Source organism: Oncorhynchus tshawytscha, linkage group LG17 (genome assembly GCF_018296145.1).
Source record: "Oncorhynchus tshawytscha isolate Ot180627B linkage group LG17, Otsh_v2.0, whole genome shotgun sequence".
In the NCBI taxonomy this organism is placed as follows: Eukaryota; Metazoa; Chordata; class Actinopteri; order Salmoniformes; family Salmonidae; genus Oncorhynchus; species Oncorhynchus tshawytscha.
The window spans coordinates 549,398-570,014 of NC_056445.1; the positions used below are offsets into that span (position 1 = coordinate 549,398).

Genomic DNA, 20,617 nt, shown 5'->3' on the forward strand with positions numbered 1-20,617 from the left:
TACACTGACTTCCATATTTACCCACCTATACCCTGGTTACCTAGCGAAGACATACTCTCTTTAATATGTCCCCAGTGTCTCTGATGTCTTGCCTCTGTCATTGCTCACTGGGAATTTCCTCTACCAGCACTTTCTCCACGTAAACACAGATATAAATAGTTCCCACCATGCAGTGATGCCCATTTACACTATCAGAATAGACCCTATCCATTTCTATTGCATGGCGTGCCGGGGTCAAGGGATCACATATCCACATAGTTAAACCATTTGAATAACTCCTAATTGTGCTTGACGCATGGCGTTACACACACTGGACAGGGAGGTGTGCAGCTGTCCCGCTTGACAAAGGTTAAAATGTTGATTCCAGTGTCTCATTGCAGTGTTAGATAACCTTCTCGTAAAGCCAAGGCGCGTATGGACGCAAGCGCGTGTGTGCTACAGGAGCCTAGAGAGAGTGGTGGTGGGGGTTTAGGGAGTTAGAGTTTTAGTGTTGCTGCAGCCAGGGCTAAATATGGCCAGACAGACCCACACTGAGTAGACTAGGACTGGTCAGCTAACCTATCCCTTTACAAGTGACATGGACAACTGACTTATACAGGTGCAGAGGGGTTGTGTAAGCTGCGGCAAAGGGGGGCGATAGCAGATTAAGGGATACGAACTGTGTCTTTATGGATGTCTCAGAGAGAGTTGAGGAGCCAGAAATGACTCGTTCGCTTGGTAGCCTGTTACGACGTTTGCTGTCCAAAGACTGTAAGGGAGAGGAGGAAGACAAGGAGGAAGGAACAGCAAAACCGGACAGCGATGAGCAGGGTGAGTTCTCTCTACTCCAAGCCAGGGGTTTCAAACTCCTTCCATGGAGGGCTGAGTGTCAGCAGTTTCTTCTTCTTCCCTTTCAATTAAGACCTAGACAACCAGGTGAGGGAAGTTCCTTACTAATTAATTATCTTAATTCATTAATCAAGTACAAGGGTGGAGCGAAAACCCTCAGACACTCGGCCCTTCGTGGAATGAGCTTGACACGTGCTCCAAGCCATCCGCATAGGCTCAGAAAGAGTAGTTGGCGATAGTGTTCAGTAAGCTAGTTGTAGTAACAAAGTTAATTCAGTGCACGCTCATGTGAGGAGTAACTTTGCCTGAGACCTGAACTTGCTCCTACCTAGATGACTAGTATTTATATCAACAGGCTGAGGCAGTCTTGTGGAATTGGTTCAATGGAGTTGGTTCAGTGCACACTGACATGAGGAGTAACATTGCAGTGTGCAGTGCGATGGCGATATCCAAGATAGCAATCCAAGATGGCAACAACTTACAAAAAACTAGTGACAGACAAAACTAGTGACTGCTGGGTGAGTACATCTGACAATGTGCTCTCCCGTCCATTAGACATTTTGTCTGTGGGAACTCACTCTTTTTCACTCGGTCCACTTGTCCAAGTGCCGATGCATTTGTGGCATGATGTGAACAGTATAAACTTGTCACTATAAAGTCTAATAGTTTTTAAATGACTGTTGGTTAAAGCCGGTGTCTTATTTTATTTTATCAATGTACCAATCGGGCTTCAGGAAGAAGCATAGCACAATTACAGCTGCCATGAAGGTTTTAAACGATATCACTGAAGCCGTTGACAAAAAACAGCACTGTGTCTCACTTTTTATTGATCTTATCATCAATACTGACAAAACTAAACTAATGGTGTTTTCTAAAGCAAGAAATAGACCTCTGAACCTTTCACCTATTACTACCTTTCAAGGAAATGAGATTGAGACTAACCTCATATAAATATCTTGGAATTTGAATTGATGACAGCCTCTCTTTTAAATTGGATATTCAACAACTTACAAAAAAAATTGAAGCTGAAGTTGGGATTTTATTTTAGAAATAAGGCCTGTTTTTATTTTGTATTGTCTGGAAACTCACTTGTAGAATTTGCTTGCAGTAGAGGTCTCTTAAAAAAGAGAAGCCGTTCAAGGTTATTAAACAGAGAAGCCTAGTTATTATTATTTTGTTGATATCAGGTAATGTGCAACCTAACCCTGGCCCTGATATGCAATGTCTCCAAACTCCCTCTGATTTTAAATCTAGATCTGGTTTTGGTAATTTCTCATTTACATGTATGCAGCTTGTTGTCGAATTGATGGGTTTAGGATTTGGCCTAAATCAACTGATGCTGATGTAATTGTGTTTTCTGAAACCTGGCTCAGCAAGTCTTGTGTTTCAAGTGTTCTTGATAAGGATATTTGTATAAATGGTTACAATGTGCATCGCACTGATCGAGTTAAGAAAGATGGGGTGTGGCTATATATGTAAAAGACTAAATTCCTTGTAAGTGTGGCAAAGTCTGACTAGTTGTAAACAGTTGGAATTTCTTGCTTTGAATCTTGAGGTTTCAAAGGGTCTTTCTATAACTGTGATTGGCTGTTATAGACTCCCCTCTGCTCTCAGTGATGCATTTTCTTCTCTGCACCTTATGTCTAAACTTCTTTACAAGTGAAATTATCTTGATTTGTGTTGGTTAAAGCCGGTGTCTGATGATTTTAAAATGTTTTGTAATTCTATGAATCTAGCCTGGGCTAAAGCAAGGAAATCATTTTCTGATGCTGATTGGCTTCTTTTTAGGCAGCTACAAAACAAGTGTTATTTTCTTCTAGGGGAGGCCAAGTCTGAATATTTTATGTCTGTTGCCACTGATAACCTGAATGACCCTAGAAAGTTTTGGAAGGCAATTAAGTCTGTATGGTAAGAGTAAGGTTAATGAATTACCGTCATGTGTATTGAAGGACTCTGTTGTTGTATATGACAAAACTGAAATGCTGAATTGTTTCAATAAGCGCTTTGTATTATCTGGTAGGCTGTTTGATTCAGTACCCTCTGTCTCTGTACAACCCTGTGTGGATAAACTAGTGAGAGCAGGTCAAAGGTTTAGCTTTTTGACATTCTCAGTGCAGGAGGTACATAAAGCACAGAAATCCTTAGATCAGAGAGAACCTGCAGGTCCTGATCTTCTTGATCCCTGCTTTTTAAACTTGGCAGCTGATTTTCATAGCTGAACCACTTACATCTCTGTTCATTGAGATTAATTTTAAACTGCAAAACCTTTACGCACCACTGCACTTTATATAGAAGGGCGGCTGGCCTTTTAGTCAATCGTAGGCTCAGTCACTGGTATACTTTTATTTACAAAGCCATTTTGTGTTTACTACCATTTTATTTGGGCATTTCTATTGTTCAGACATGTGGTGGGTACTCTCTTCGTTTGCAGGACTTTAACTGTTCCAAATGTCCAAATGAATTTGGTAAAAAGGGCTTTTATGTACCATTGGCTTGGAACGCCTTACATAATAATTTTAAACTGGAAGAACTTGTCCCGATTGGTGTTTTTAAATTGTTGATGAAGGATTTTGGGGCTGATTCCCTGACCTGTCAATGTTTTTAATTTGCTGTTTTACGATATTTATGATGTACTCTTGTGACTTCTATGTTTTTTTACTAGATAACCTGTAGTTTTTCATGTTGTCTGTCTGTAATTGTGTAATGACTTGGTGCTGTTTATCTTGGCCAGGACACTCTTGAAAAAGAGATTTCAAATCTCAATGAGCCCTTCCTGGTTAAATAAAAATTAAAGTAACTTTGTCTGAGTCCTGAAAACTTGCGTTAGTTCCAACCTAGAGCAAATGCCTGATGATGATGATGATGCTCTCTAAAGTATCTGTGACACTGACCCAGTGCCAACTTGTCCACACCTGCCATCTGTCAACCAAACTTCTTCCTCCCCCTTCTCTCAATGCCGGCAATAGAAAGTACACAAATACTCAGCACTGTATAAAAATACATTAATTATAAGGAGCTCCGATCACCTCTCAAATCTCACAACTCTCTGCCCACAATGTCTCACCTCAGAAATATCTGTTTGTTAACACCACCAATAGGACAAACATACGTGCCCCCATACGTGCCCCTGCACATATACACACACAACATTGTATTATTTTTTATAAGAATATTCTGTGAGTGGCAATAGTCTGCACATCTGTTCACTGGTAGGCCTATGTGTTGGATCCATAACGGGGGGGCAGAAACGATGAGAAACGATGAGCCATATATGAAATCCATATTAATGAGGCATACAAGATTATTAGGCACATGTGAGAGGCAGAGATAAAGGACCGGAGGGTGCTACAGTGGTGTGAAAAGCGTGGGGTGCGTTGACAATTTGTCATTCACTTCTGTCTTGTCTGCCTAATGTGTATGTGTGAGACTGTGTTTGCTGCTCTTTGTGTGTTAGTGGGTGTGTGTCTGTGAGAGAGCTGATGTTCGTTGCCTATTCTCCCTGTGTGTGTGTGTGTGTGTGTGTGTGTGTGTGTGTGTGTGTGTGTGTGCATCAATGGACCTTGACCATGAAGACTGATGTATCTATAGCAGTCAGTAGCAGTAGCATAGTTCCTTTTTCTATCTCATTTCAACACTCAAGTCAGAGATTTCATCACCCTGTAAATCTAGTGTGTGCCTGGGCATAGATAAAGAGACAAAACTATGGAAATATTGACGGCTATTTTCTAGTGCTATGATGAAACAAAATACATGTTCAGGTTGTCATCATGCAGTCATGAAAAAAGTGAGGAGGGTATTCTGTGTGGCACAGAGAGAGGTTGCACAATGTTTACAATAGGACCTCAATGAAACTGTAAGCAAAATGCAATTAACACAATTTTCTTCTGTATCATATTTAGTAAATAACTATTGATTTCATACTTTTCAATATTATGAAATCATAAAATGACTGCAGTAGGAATGAAGGTAATGTAGTACCCTATGAAGAGAGCTGTGTGTTGTTTGGTGGTGTTTAGTTGCGTTGACTGTACGTTTACGCAAGTACATAAGAGCGTCGACCTCCCATCCTTTGATGTAGATGGATGTGATGGGGAGCCAGGGTTCCCATGTGACAGCTGCATTTGCCTCAGTCCCTCAGCATGATACCGCCCCCTCCTGGCATGGAGCTGTGAGCACATTCACCTGAATAGACGTTAGTTGCCTATAATAGGCCTATAGCTGGCAGGTTTACATTTATTGGAATGAGTCTTATCCTGGAGGCAGAGATGTGCGGTTTCTGCTAGATGTGCCAGCAGCAAAGTAAAAATGGTCTATATCGTAAAAATTAATGAAAACAAAAATGAGCATTTTGGTCTTAATTTAAGGTTAGGGTTAGGCATTAGGTTTAGCAGAGCGGTTAAGGTTAGATTTAGAATCAGATTTGATGAAGGAAAAAGGAAACCGCACACTGCTCTTGATAGTATCACCAATATTTAATAAGCTCACGTATCGGCCACACGGCCTTCGTCAGAGCTTTTGTGATTTTTAAAAATCTGCACCCTTATGTAGACCTGGCCCAGATTTGATGAAAGGAGGTCCCTCTATGTTCGATTCTACTATCCATGTATTGGCTTCACTCTTCTAAAATAACCAGATATCATGATCTTATGATCTTCTCCTGATACGATCATCTTGTTTAGCTGTTCCAACGATTCACATGACGATAGCCCTATGGTCCCAGTGCAGGCTACCTGCAGGCTACGTTTCAATGTAAAAATATTCCTAGAAACAATTTATCTAATGTTATCACTTGGCATACTTAATGTTGCTTGTAGTATAGAAAAAGCAAAATGTGATTTCATAGTCAAATGCATTACTTGGGCAGTGAAATAAAATATCAGTAGGGTAGTTGTTTTTTCAGAAAAAAAACATACTCCCTAGACAGTGGACCCACTCCTCGCAGGGCGCTGCTTTGCCTTTAAAATCTTCAAACCCACCAGCACACGTCTGCGGACTGTAACCTCACTCTCCCCTTTCCCCTTGGCCACACATATAATCAACAGTGCCCCGGAAAACTGTTTCTCATTGCTACTGATTGGATCATGTTCTGCGAATGTGTTATTCTACTCATACACATTTCTCTCTTTACTCACCTTCTGAACCATGATGGTGTAGCCTATGTCTCTGCCTCATACTTCTGAACAGCTAAAATAAAACCCTGCGGCGATTTGAATGAACAAACATTCAAGGCCATTATGAAGGATACAACCTTCTGTCTGTTGTAACATATATTGCAGTTGCACAAGCAGGACATAGTCCCTACAAATCACATTGGAGCAAAAATCATCTGTTTTGTGTGACGATGTAGGCTAATCTTTATAATTGTTGCCATATCATAGTTACTAGCCAGAGTTGCTGAACAAGAACACGATTACTTTGACTGCCTCTGCCTCCTGCTTAGCCAATGTTTGCAATGATGATTAAAACATAACATTAAATCGCTAATTAGACTGTGTCTGTCTTGCTTGTGTTTGGTGCAACTCCCCACTTTAGTTTTGCCCTTGAGTTTGCGAGTTTGTACAAACATGTTGATAATTTATTTTGTACACATGTAAATAGCTGCATGTAGCCTAACTACCTTCCTGAAAGAATGACATGAAATAGAGCGTATTCTTAATAGCCGACTGAGGCATGGAATGCAGTAGTTCAAACATGTCGACCATGACCTCCTATGTACAACATGAAGTTTGTAGGCTACACCAGACAAAGGCGCTCATTGGGGAAGCGGCAGTGGAGCATTGAGGAGCAGCAACTCAGGCAACGGAGTGGGCAGCGGCTACCTAAAAAAATAATAATACACATGCGCAGAACTATCGTATATTTAGTCACGGCAAATCAGGTTTCCAGAAAATCCGGAACAGCAGCCACTTCGATAATCAATAGCTTCTCACTCTGACATGTCCTGGAATCTCTCGCGCCCCAGGCTTTTCGCACCACTATAGCCAACCACCAAGGATGAACAAGGCGCATTACCTCATCCACGGTGATCCTGTCACTCTACCCTGCGGTTTAACTTTGGCGTGCGCGCTTGCACCAGAAGACACATCGTTTTGTCTGCGAGTAAAACCGAAAGGAGGCATGGGCTATGGGAAATTATTCTGACGTCCTTGCAGCATAACTTGCAATTCGTGGAGCCATGGGTGTTTTTGTTGGATTTCTTATCAATGAAAAATATCTCAAGATGTGTCGGTCTAATCCAGCCAGTCCCTTTGTTGAGGCTTTTCTGCCGTTTTCGATCTGCTGAGGGAAGCCAGAGATCCGGATAGCACGGTGGTCGACCTGAGGTGGCTATGCTTCAATAACCTCCATCGCAATAGAGCTTGTCAGATTGCGTGAATTGACGAAGGAACACAATAACCCAAATCAATGAAGATTCTGAGGCTTTTCCTGAAGAAAGGTGCGCATATGCTGCAGTGTCTCTGTGGAAAGCGATCGAAGTCGACTACAACCACGAGCGGTGAGACATCTTGCATACTTCTTTCTTTCAGTCTGTTCTCAGTAGTGTCGTGGGGGGATTTGCTTCTGCAGCGCTGTGCTTTTAACAGTCTAATTTTCTCAATGGGAGGAACAGCGAGAGAGGTAAATTTGAAAACAAACAATTAGGCATTATGGTTGACTCATTACCATTGAGACAAAATGCCTCCTTTTATCAGCAGTTTTACTCAATCAGTACGACCAGCTCGACATCTAAAAGTCCTTATATTCAAATCAGTGAAGTGGGCTACTGAGAGGCAGTAATTTCATACAGAGTGAGCATCTATGTACATGAGCCATGCCACTTATATGATCATATTTCATAATCTACTATTTGATGTGTAAATCGATGTGATTTTATCAGAAAACATGTTTGTGCGTTGGAGTATTTCAGTGTGTGGATACGTTAATGGGTGTATGTAAGCCTAGACTTTCAAGTGCAAAGTTTCACAAGTCAATAGTGTATTGTGTGTAGGATAGATTGCTTCAAACAGTGGAAGAAAGTAACTGCATTCAGGAATTGTATTCTGGGGCGCTGGTATTCCACCCAGCGAAAATGTCCAAAGTCGCCAAATAGGTGCAGACTTCTATGTAGTAATGGATTGACTGACACAGGAGATGGCTGTGTAGTATGCTACTGTACCTTTTGGCCATGTGTCCCCACATATATATAATGAGAGAGCGATGCATGCAGCTGACATTCAAATAAAGACATCAAACTGTTTTTCTACTTCTAATACTAAGACCTCAATAAAACAAAATTTACATATAATCTTAGGGTATTTTGACAGGGAGGAAATCAAAGGTGATACAGGCAAGTGGGAAAAAAAGATTGAGAGGTTGGAGTGGGAATTGAACCCTGGTCTCTGGTGAGTAGAGGAGCAGTGGTGATTTTAGCATGTGAATCTTGATGGAGTAAAACCAAAAAATGTGGGATGCATGCCAGCAAAGCCACTACACAAAACCTAAACAATACATGAATTGCACTCAAAAAGCAGAGTCCCAACACCTTACCACTGCTACACCTGGCTTTCAGTTGAGCGTTGTCTGGCAGTGAAACAGTTCATTCAGCCTCATTTACTGCCTTTAAAAAAAACATAGCTGATATGGCTGACTTGCTTAAACAAATGTGGGTTCTACTGACAATTGAGATGTACAAACTATGGCATAAGGGGACGACAAGTGGATAAGAGGCAAGCCGTAATTTCGATGAAGACATTAACCTCTCGGATTGTTCGGGACGCTAGCGTCCCATCTCGCCAACAGCCAGTGAAATTGCAGGGCGCCAAAAACAGAAATCTCACAATTAAAATTCCTCAACCATACAAGTATTTTACACCATTTTAAAGATACACTTCTCGTTAATCCAACCACGGTGTCCGATTTCAAAAAGGCTTTTCGGCGAAAGCAGAACATATTGTTAGGTCGGCAACTAGTCACAGAAAGCATTCAGCCATTTTCCAACCAACGAGAGGTGTCACAAAAAGCAGAAATATAGATACAATTAATCACTAACCTTTTGATCTTCATCAGATGACACTCCCAGGACTCAATGTTACACAGTACATGTATGTTTTGTTCGATCAAGTTCATATTTATATCCAAAAACCTCAGTTTACATTGGCGCCATATTCAGAAATGCCTCCAAAACATCCGGAGAAATTGCAGAGCCACATCAAATAACATAAATACTCATCATCAACTTTGATGAAAGATACATGTTTTACATAGAATTAAAAGATAATCTTGTTCTTAATGCAACCGCTGTGTCAGATTTCAAAAAAGCTTTACGGCGAAAGCACAATATTCAATAATCTGAGAACAGCATTCAGCCACAAAAGCAAGCCATACAGTTACCCGTCAAATTGTGGAGTCAACAAAAGTCATAAATAGCATTATAAATCTTCACTTACCTTTGCTGATCTAATCCGGAATGCCCTCCCAGGAATCCCATTTCCACAAGAAATGTTTGTTTTGTTCGATTACGTCCATATTTATGTCCAAATACCTCCGTTTTAGTTCACTATTCCAAAGGCACAATGCGCGAGTGCAAAATCCAGACAAAGTCAAAATAGTTCCATTAGTTTGTAGAAACATGTCAAACGATGTTTACAATCAATCCTTAGGGTCTTTTTATAATAAATCTTCAATAATATTCCAGCCGGACAATAGCGTATTCATTACAGAGGAAAAAGAAGGAACGGCGTGACCACGCAGTAAACAACTGATTGGCCTCAGCCTAGTCCACTTGTTGAAACAGCTCTTATTCGACACCCTTCCACAATAGAAGCCTCAAACAACTTTCTAAAGACTGTTGACATCTGCTGGAAGCCTTGGGAAGTGCAATATGGCCCCATAGACACAGCATATTGGATAGGCAATCACTTAAATGAAACTACGAACCTCAGATTTCCCACTTCCTGGTTGGATTTGTCTCAGGTTTTCGCCTGCCATATGAGTTCTGTTATACTCAGACATCATTCAAACAGTTTTTTAGAAACTTCAGTGTTTTCTATCCAATACAACTAATAATATGCATATATTAGCATCTGGGACAGAGAAGCAGGCAGTTTACGCTGGGCACCTTATTCATCCAAACTACTCAATACTGCCCCCCTGTCACCAAGAAGTTAATGAGCGAGTGACGACGGACGTAGTCAATAACTATGTGTTCAGCACTTTTGAAATGTACAGCGACAGAATTCAGAACATGGGCCGCTCTTAGTGTACTCCCTGTACAACAAGTCAGAACCGTAGGCTAAATAAAGGGGGCATATAAATAGCCAATGAAAGCTCTTACTATATTCAAAGATTTTTCTAAAACAGGTTACATGTGCACCACCAAGTTAGAACAGTAGGTGAAAATAGACCAAATTATTAGGGTGAGGCACTTTGTGTGTCTAAAAAGATGCACGTCATATAACACAATAGAATGTTGTGTGTGTGCTAAATTTGCAGGTGCAAGCCAAGCGCCACCACCACTATCAGTTGCACTGTCAAAGCTGTACAAAAAAGTTTGCAAACAACCACACACCGGGCCACAAACAATGTATTTACAATACCGCGTTGATGAAAATAGGTCAAGTTATTAGGGTGAGGCACATGGGCTACAAACGGCTTACTACACAAATACACTTAGTATTAATTTCTTAGCTACAGTATGCATATCTCCCTTGCATACTATATAATTTATGCATCAGCATACAAAACATTTTTGGACTCGCCTTGTGAAGGTTGCGCAGCTGTCCTTTGTGGGCAAATTTTGTCGTCATATATCCGGCATTCTCTGTATTTATGGTGGGAACTCTGGGGTGGGGGGGGGGAAATGAACCTTTCGGAGGATATGAGGACCCATACCAAATCTTTTCAATCTCCTGAGGGGGAATAGGCGCTGTCGCTCCCTCTTCACATCTGTCTTAGTGTGTTTGTACCTGAGGTCGACCGATTATGATTTTTCAACACCGATACCGATTATTGGAGGACCAAAAAAAAGCCGGTACCGATTTAATCGGCATATATATGTATGTATGTATGTATGTGTGTGTGTGTGTATGTGTATGTGTATATGTGTATGTGTGTGTATGTGTATGTGTATGTGTATATGTGTATATGTGTGTGATAATTTAAAAAAAAGAAATGATTTGTAATAATGACAATTACAACAATACTGAATGAACACTTATTTTAACTTAATATAATACATCAATAAAAATCAATTTAGCCTCAAATAAATAATGAAACATGTTCAATTTTGTTTAAATAATGCAAAAACAAAGTGTTGTAAAAGTGCAATATGTGCCATGTAAAAAAGCTAACGTTTGAGTTCCTTGCTCAGAACATATGAAAGTTGGTGGTTCCTTTTAACATGAGACTTCAATATTCCAAGGTAAGAGGTTTTAGGTTGTAGTTATTATAGGACTATTTCCCTCTATACCATTTGTATTTCATTAACCTTTGACTATTGGATGTTCTTATAGTCACTTTAGTATTGCTAGTGTAACAGTATAGCTTCCGTCCCTCTCCTCGCCCCTACCTGTGCTCGAACCAGGAACACATCGACAACAGCCACACTCGAAGCAGTGTTACCCATCGCTCCACAAAAGCCACGGCCATTGCATAGCAAGGGGAATAACTACTCCAAGTCTCAGAGCGAGTGACGTTTGAAACGCTATTAGCTCGCACCCCGCTAACTAGCTAGCCATTTCACATCGGTTACACCAGCCATTAGGCTGATAGGCTTGAAGTCATAAACAGCGCTGTGCTTGTGAAGAGCTGCTGGCAAAACGCACAAAAGGGCTGTTTGAATTAATGCTTACGAGCCTGCTGCTGCCTACCATCGCTCAGTCAGACTGCTCTATCAAATATCAAATCATAGACTTAATTATAACATAATAACACACAAATACGAGCCTTTGGTCATTAATATGGTAGAATCCGGAAACTATAATTTCTAAAACAAAACGTTTATTTCAGTGAAATACGGAACCGTTTGGTATTTTATCTAACGGGTGGCATCCCTAAGTCTAAATATTCTTGTTACATTACGTAAAATTCTGGCAAATTAGTTCGCAATGAGCCAGGCTGCCCAAACTGTTGCATATACCCTGACTCTGCGTGCAATGAACGCAAGAGAAGTGACACAATTTCACCTGGTTAATATTGCCTGCTAACCTGGATTTCTTTTAGCTGAATATGCAGGTTTAAAAATATAGCCTTCTGTGTATTGATTTTAAGAAAGGCATTGGTGTTAATGGTTAGGTGCAGTCGTGCAACGATTGTGCTTTTTTTGCAAATGCGCTATTGTTAAATCACCCCCCAGCGTTGCATCGGTTATATGCAACACAGGACACGCTAGATAAACTAGTAATATCATCAAACATGTGTAGTTAACTAGTGATTATGATTGATTGTTTTTTATAAGATAAGTTTAATGCTAGCTAGCAACTTACCTTGGCTTCTACTGCATTCACGTAACAGGCAGGCTCCTTGTGGAGGCAGGTGGTTAGAGCGTTGGACTAGTTAACCGTAAGGTTGCAAGATTGAATCCCAGAACTGACAAGGTAAAAATCTGTTGTTCTGCCCCTGAACAAGGCAGTTAACCCACCGTTCCTAGGCCTCATTGAAAATAAGAATGTGTTCTTAACTGACTTGGCTAGTTAAATAATTAAATAAAGGTGTAAAAAAAAGAAATCGGCAAAATCGGCGTCCAAAAATACTGATTTCCGATTGTTATGAAAACTTGAAATCGGCCCTAATTAATCGACCTCTAGTTTGGACTATGATATTTTGTTGGTGATGTGGATACCAAGGAACTTGAAGCTCACAACCTGCTCCACTACAGCCCCGTCGGTGAGAATGGGGACGTGCTCGGTCCTCCTTTTCCTGTAGCCCACGATCATCTCCTTTGTCTTGATCACATTGAGGGATAGGTTGTTGTCCTGGCACCACAAGGCCAGGTCTCTGACCTCCCTATAGGCTGTCTCATCGTTGTCGGTGATTAGTAATCCCACTGTTGTGTCAACGCAAAACTTAATGATGGTGTTGGAGTTGTGCCTGGCTGTGCAGTCATGAGTGAACAATGAGTACAGGAGGGGACTGAGCACGCACGCCTGAGGGGCTCCCGTGTTGAGGATCAGTGTGGTAGATGTGTTGTTCCCTACCTTTACCACCTGGGTTAGTCAGGAAGTCCAGGATCCAGTTGCAGAGGGAGGTGTTTAGTCCCAGGGTCCTTAGCTTAGTGATGAGCTTTGAGGACACTATGGTATTGAACACTTGAGCTGTAGTCAACGAATAGGTTCTCACATAGGTGTTCCTTTTGTCCAGGTGGGAAAGGGCAGTGTTGAGTGCAATAGAAATTGTATCATCTGTGAATCTGTTGGGGTGGTATGCAAATTGGAGTGGGTCTAGGGTTTCTGGGATAATGGTGTTGATGTGAGCCATGACCAGCCTTTCAAAGCACTTCATGGCTACGGACGTGAGTGCTATGGGTCGGTAGTCATTTAGGCAGGTTACTTTAGTGTTCTTGGGCACAGGGACTATGGTGGTCTGCTTGAAACATGTTGGTATTGCAGACTCAGTCAGAGACTGGTTGAAATTGTCAGTGAAGACACTTGCCAGTTGGTCAGCGCATGCTCAGAGTACACGTCCTGGTAATCCGTCTGGCCCTGCGACCTTAAGAATGTTGACTTGTTTAAAGGTCTTACTCCCATCGGCTACGGAGAGCATGATCACACAGTTGTCCAGAACAGCTGGTGATCTCATGCATGTTTCTGTGTTACTTGCCTCGAAGCGAGCGTAGAAGTGATTTAGCTCGTCTGGTAGGTTCGTGTCACTGGGCATCTCTCGGCTGTGCTTCCCTTTTGTAGTCTGTAATAGTTTGCAAGCCCTGCCACATTCGACGGGCATTGGAGCCAGTGTAGTACGATTCAATATTAGTCCTGTATTGAAGCTTTGCCTGTTTGATGGTTCGTCAGAATATAGTGGGATTTCTTATAAGCTTCCGGGTTAGATTCCCGCTCCTTGAAAGCGGCAGCTCTACCCTTTAGCTCAGTGCGGATGTTGCCTGTAGTCCATGGCTTCTGGTTGGGGTATGTACATACGGTCACTGTGGGGGCGACGCCATCGATGCACTTGTTGATGAAGCCAATGACTGATGTGGTGTACTTCTCAATGCCATCGAAAGAATCCCGGAACAAGTTCCAGTCTGCTAGTAAAACAGTCCTGTAGCTTAGCATCTGCTTCATCTGACCGCTTTCTTATTGACTGAGTCACTGGGGCCTCCTGCTTTAGTTTTTGTTTGTAAGCGGGAATCAGGAGTATAGAATTATTGTCAGATTTGCCAAATGGAGGGCGAGGGAGAGCTTTATACGCGTCTCTGTGTGTGGATTAAAGGTGAACTAGAGTTAAATAAATAATAATAATTCCCCTCTGGTTTGCACACTTAACATGCTGGTAGAGATTAGGTAAACGGATTTGTGTTTGCCTGCATTAAAGTCCCCGGCCACTAGGAGCGACGCCTCTGGCGTTTTCCTGTTTGCTTATGGCCGTATACAGGTCATTGAGAGCGGCCTTCATGCCAGCATCGATCTGCGGTGGTACAGTTGAAGTCTAATTTTACATACACTTCGGTTGGAGTCATTAAAACTCATTTTTCAACCACTCCACAAATGTCTTGTTAAACTATAGTTTTGGCAAGTCGGTTAGGGAATCTATTGTGTGCATGACAAGTAATTTTTTCAACAATTGTTGACTGACTGATTATGTCCCTTTTTATAATTCACTGTATCACAATTCCAGTGGGTCAGATGTTTACATACACTAAGTTGACTGTGCCTTTAAACAGCTTGGAAAATTCCAGAAAATTGTCATAGCTTTAGAAGTTTATGATTTGAGTCAATTGGAGGTGTACCTGTGGATGTATTTCAAGGCATACCTTGAAACTCAGCTCCTCTTTGCTTTACATCATGGGAAAATCAAAAGAAATCAGCCAAGACCTCAAATTTTTTGTAGACCTCCACAAGTCTGGTTCATCCTTGAGAGCAATTTCCAAACGCCTGAACGTACCACACTCATCTGTACAAACAATAATACGCAAGTAAAAACACCATGGGACCGCGCAGCCGTCATACCGCTCAGGAAGGAGACTCGTTCTGTCTCCTAGAGATGAACTTACTTTGGTGCGAAAAGTGCAAATCAATCCCAGAACAACAGCAAAGGACCTTGTGAAGATGCTGGAGGACACAGGTACAAAAGTATCTATATCCACAGTCAAACAAGTCCTATATCAACATAACCCGAAAGGCCGCTCAGCAAGGAAGAAGCCACTGCTCCAAAACCTGTGGTTTGCAATTCCACATGGGGACAAAGATTGTACTTTTTGGAGAAATGTCTTCTGGTCTGATGAAACAAAAATAGAACTGTTTGGCCATAATGATGACCATCATTATGTTTGGTGGATAAAGGGAGAGGCTTGCAAGCCGAAGAACACCATCCCAACCGTGAAGCATGGGGGTGGCAGCATCATGTTGTGGGGGTGCTTTGCTGCAGACGGACTGGTGCACTTCACAAAATAGATGGCATCATGAGGAGGAAAATTATATGGATATTTTGAAGCAACATCTTAAGACATCAGTTAAATGCTTGGTTCAAAATGGGTCTTCCAAATAGACAATGACCCCAAGCATACTTCCAAAGTTGTGGCAAAATGGCTTATGGACAACCTTGTCACGGTATTGGATTGGCCATCACAAGGCCCTGACCTCAATCCTATAGAATATGTTTGGTCAGAACTGAAAAAGCGTGAGCGAGCAAGGAGGCCTACAATCCTGAGTCAGTTACAACAGCTCTCTCAGGAGGAATGGGACAAAATTCACCCGACTTATTGTGGGAAGCTTGTGGAAGGCTAGCCAAAACGTTGGACCCAAGTTAAACAATTTAAAGGCAATGCTACCAAATACTAATTTAGTGTATGTAAACTTCTGACCCACTGGAAATGTGATGAAAGAAATCCAAGCTGAAATAAATCATTCTCTCTCCACTATTATTCTGATATTTCACATTCTTCAAATAGTGGTGATCCTAACTGACCTAAGACAGGGAATTTTTACTAGGATTAAATGTCAGGAATTGTGAAACTGAGTTTAAATGTATTTGGCTAAAGGTGTATGTGAACTTGGATGGTTGAGGGGCAGCTGTTGGAACTGTGGGGGAGGGGTTGGAGGGGGTTGGAGAGCTGGCGGTTGGGAGCTTGGGTCAGTGGCTGGTTCGGGTCTGCCTTTTTGACCGTGTGGGAGATCTGTCGATGTGCCCTTGAGCAGGGTGTTGCCCCTGGTTGCTTCTCTGTGTCGTTCTGGATGTGAGTCTGTTAGATGACTAATGTGATAGTTGTTGAGCTGCTTCACTGCAAGTATGTTTTACATTTTCAATATACAAAAAATACACACACCTTTACACATAATTTGCTGCTGCTATTATTATCTATCCTCAAGTCTTGTCACTTTACCCTGCCTATGTATATACACAAAGGTATGTGGACACTCCTTCAAATTAGTGGATTCTGCCCATTTCAACCACACCCATTGCGACAGTTGTATAAAATTGAGCACAGACATTCAATCTCCATAGACAAACATTGGCAGTAAAATGGTTTAACTGAAGAGCTCAGGGAATTTTTAAACGTGGTACTGTCATAGCCACTTTCCAACAAGTCCGTTCGTCAAATTTTTGCCCTGATAGAGCTGTCCCGGTAAACTGTGAAGTGGAAACGTCTAAGAGCAACAATGGCTCAGCTGTGAAGTGGGAGGCCACACAAGCTCACAGAATGGGAACGTCGAATGCTGAAGCGAGTAAAAATCATCTGTCCACGGTTGCAACACTTACTATTGAATTGCAAACTGCCTCTCAAAGCAACGGCAGAACAATAACTAAACATTGGGAGCTTCATGAAATGGGGTTCCATGGCCGAGCAGACACACAAGCCTAAGATCACCATGCGCAATGTCAAGAGTCGGCTGGAGTAGTGTAAAGATTGCCGCCATTGGGACTCTAGAGCGTTGGAAATGCCTTCTCTGGAGTGATTAATCACGCTTCACCATCTGGCAGTCCAACGGACAAATCTTGGTTTAGCGGTTGCTAGGTTGCGGTTGCTGCACTACCTGCCCGAATGCATAGTGCCAACTGTAAAGTTTGGTGGAGGAGGAATAATGGGGCTGTTTTTCATAGTTCCAGTGAAGGGAAATCTTAACGCTGCAGCATACTATGACGTTCTAGATGATTCTGTGCTTCCAACTTTGTGGCAACAGTTTGGGGAAAGCCCTTTTACTGTTTCAGCATGGAAATACCCCTGTGCACAAAGCGAGGTCCATACAGAAATGGTTTGTTGATCGGTGTTGAACTTACGGGCCTGCACAGAATCCTGACCTCAACCCTATCGAACACATTTGGGATGAATTGGAATGCAGACTGCGAGCCAGGTCCTAATCGCCAAACATCAGTGCCCAACCTCACTAATGCTCTTGGGGCTGAATTTAAGCAAGTCCCCACAACAATCTTCCAACATCTAGTGGAAAGCCTTCCCAGAAGATTGGAGGCTGGTATAGCAGCAAAGGGCGGACCAATTTCATATTAATGCCCATGATTTTGGAATGAGATGTTCAACAAGCAGGTGTCCACATACCTTTGGTCATGTAGTGTATCTAACTCATACTCTCTGTATATAGCTCCATTCTGGTGTATTTTTATTTTATTTCTCTTGTGTTACAATTTAATTTTTAACCTCTGCATTGTTGGCAAGGGCTCGTAAGCAAGTCTACACCAGTTGTATTCTGCGTATGTGACAAATACAATTTGATTTGTTTCACTCAATTGGAGAGGACACACCAAAGTAGGCATAATAAGGCCACATTTCTAGGACTCCATCTACGGTGAAGACATGCCTTGGAGAGTAGGACATTTTATTTCAGGTTGGGTTTAAATGATAAAATGGCCCTAATTGAGACCTTGTTAGTTCTGCTCAGATAATGAGCTATGAAGAGTTTCCAAAACGCTATACAGTGTATATACATTTTCAGAAATGTTGGTAAATGAGCTTTTATTGTTTAAAGAACTTGTGAAAGAGCTTGGTGTGTTTTCATTATCTAATCATGGCATGGACTTGTTCAATGACAGATGTGTTTTCTTTGTCTTGGTTTAATTTCAGAGAGACAAATAATCATGTTGTGGTCCCAAAAACACTATATATATTTGCACCTCTCAGATAAATTAAGTAGTACTGATTTAGGTTTTACACAGTCAAATGTAACAAATAATAATTTTAATAAAGAACTAAAAAGGATACATTTGTGACATCAGTATACCTATATTTTTTATGAATCAATACTGTTAATGAGATCTGTATGTAAAACATTTACATTAGACATTTAAGTGATTTAGCAGATGTGCTTATCCAGAGAGACTTAAAATAGCATCTTAAGATAGTTAGGTGAGACAACCACACATATCACATCCAGTTCAGACCTGGGTTCAAATAATATTAGACATCTTTTTCACTGTGCTTGATGAAGCTTACCTGGTGCAACAGAACTAATCTTAAGGCCATCTGCATCTCTTATGTCTCACCACCATCATACAGAGGGAGAGAGACCCTGTTCTCTTACCATGGCAACTGTCTGTCACAGCGTCCCCTGACAGAGTAATCTTTCTACCATCATCAGGAACATGACACCTGGCCGACGGAGTGACTGACTGTGCCTCTCACTCCTTCACTGGCTTTATGTTCCATTATGTAATTATTGCAGTAGTCTGCAGTCTCACTGAAATGTTTTTACTGCTGCAACTGAGGTTTTGATGTTTTCGAACATTGACTTGCTAGATGTCATTCAAGCCACGTCTTGTTTTGGTTTCCCATAAATGTTTAGAGGTGGGGGAAAAGAGGAGAGAGGAAGAGACAAAAAAGGAGTAGGGGTTGAGAGCGACAGACGAAATATAATATTAAGTAATATATATGTACTCTGAGTGTATATTTTTAGTGTCTTGCTCTATTTGAGAAACACTAATTTGTTGGTTGAGTAAGTGGAATTCGTATCAATGCAACAGTGAATCCTGCTGCTCTGGAGTGAGAAAATCACTGTCCATTTATGTGGGCTTGAGCTGCTGTTCTTAAGCACACCGTATGAACGACAGATATTCTAAAGAGCAAGAATGAAAGAATGTTTACCAAAGCACCCTGTGACATTGTTGCGAGGGAGAGATGGAGAGAGAGGAGGGGGTGTACGTATACTGTAAGTTGTGAAATTCAACACAAAGTAATATAGAGGGGTACACATTTGTATTTATTATTGATCTCTGTTAGCTGCTGCCAAGGCAGGAGCTACTCTTCCGGGGACCCAGCAAAATTAAGGCAGTTATCCAATTTTTAAAACATTACAATACATTCACAACACATTGTGTGCCCTCAGGTCCCTATTCTACTACCACATCTACAACACAAAATCCTTGTGTGTATAGTGCGTATGTTATCGTGTGTTTGTATGCATGTGTCTGTAGCTTTGTTTTTTTCCTTCAATCCCCGCTGTTCCATAAAGTGTTATCTTTTTTTATTTTTATTTTTTAAACTCATTTTACTGACTTGCCTGAGTTACTTGATGTGAAATGGAGTTCCATGTAGTCATGGCTCTATGTAGTACTGCGTGCCTCCCATAGTCTGTTCTGGACTTGTGGGGTATGCATGGGTGTCAGAGCTAGAAGTCGACCGATTAATCGGAATGGCCGATTTTAATTAGGGCCGATTAAAAAAAACAAACAAATAATTTCATAACAAACGGAAATCGGTATTTTTGGGCTCCGATTTAAATAAAGATTACTTTTTTTTAATTTTTTTTAATTTTTTTTTTAAACTAGAAAAGTCAGTTAAAACACATTCTTATTTTCAATGACGGCCTAGGAACGAGGCAGAACGACAGATTTTTACCTTGTCAGCTCAATCTCAATCTTGCTCAACCAATCTTGCAACCTCACAGTTAACTAGTCCAACGCTCTAACCACCTGCCTCACGAGGAGCCTGCCTGTTACGCGAATGCCAAGATAAGTTGCTTGCTAGCATTAAACTTATCTTATAAAAAAACAATCAATCGACTGTCGTTGCTCCAATGTGTACTTAACCATAAACATCAATGCCTTTCTTAAAATCAATACACAAGTATATATTTTTAAACCTGCATATTTAGCTAAAAGAAATCCAGGTTAGCAGGCAATATTAACCAGGTGAAATTGTCACTTCTCTTGCGTTCATTGCACGCAGAGTCATGGTATATGCAACAGTTTGGGCCGCCTGGCTCTTTGCAAACTAATTTGCCAGAGTTTTACGTAATTATGACATAACATTGAAGGTTGTGCAATGTAACAGGAATATTTAGACTCATGGATGCCACCCGTTAGATAAAATACGGAACGGAATAAACGTTTTGTTTTTGAGGTGATAGTTTCCGGATTTGACCTAAGGCTCGTATTCCTGTGTGTTTATTATAGTTAAGTCTATGATTTGATATTTGATAGAGCAGTCTGACTGAGGGGTGGTAGGCAGCTGCAGGCTCGTAATGTTCAAGGGTATATGGTTTAGAGAAATAGTCCGCGTTATAATTCCTGTAATAACTTGCGGCTGAACTTGAAAGGGGTTCCTTTGTTATTTTACCATTCATGTCTTCCATAGAGAATGTGTTGATCTACTTCAAATAAGGTCTGTGTTTCGTGCAGGCTTAAACCGCCTCGGTGTTTTGATACC

General features: G+C 41.3%; 1 protein-coding gene across 3 annotated transcripts in view; it reads left to right on the forward strand.

Moving 5' to 3' along the window:
- The window catches only part of LOC112241939 (fibroblast growth factor 12), a 141,441-nt gene that overhangs the window by 49,428 nt on the left and 71,396 nt on the right, over nt 1-20,617 (forward strand). Inside the window, exon 1 of one of the 3 annotated variants that reach the window (XM_042300002.1) lies at nt 485-810. The exons of 1 other annotated variant lie outside the window; for it this stretch is intronic. In XM_042300002.1, the coding sequence (XP_042155936.1) occupies nt 669-810 (142 nt within the window). In that variant the 5' untranslated portion in view covers nt 485-668. Of the gene's footprint in view, nt 1-484; nt 811-6,703; nt 7,325-20,617 lie in introns of those variants that run through there. One more of the 3 variants, XM_042300003.1, reaches the window with a different exon arrangement.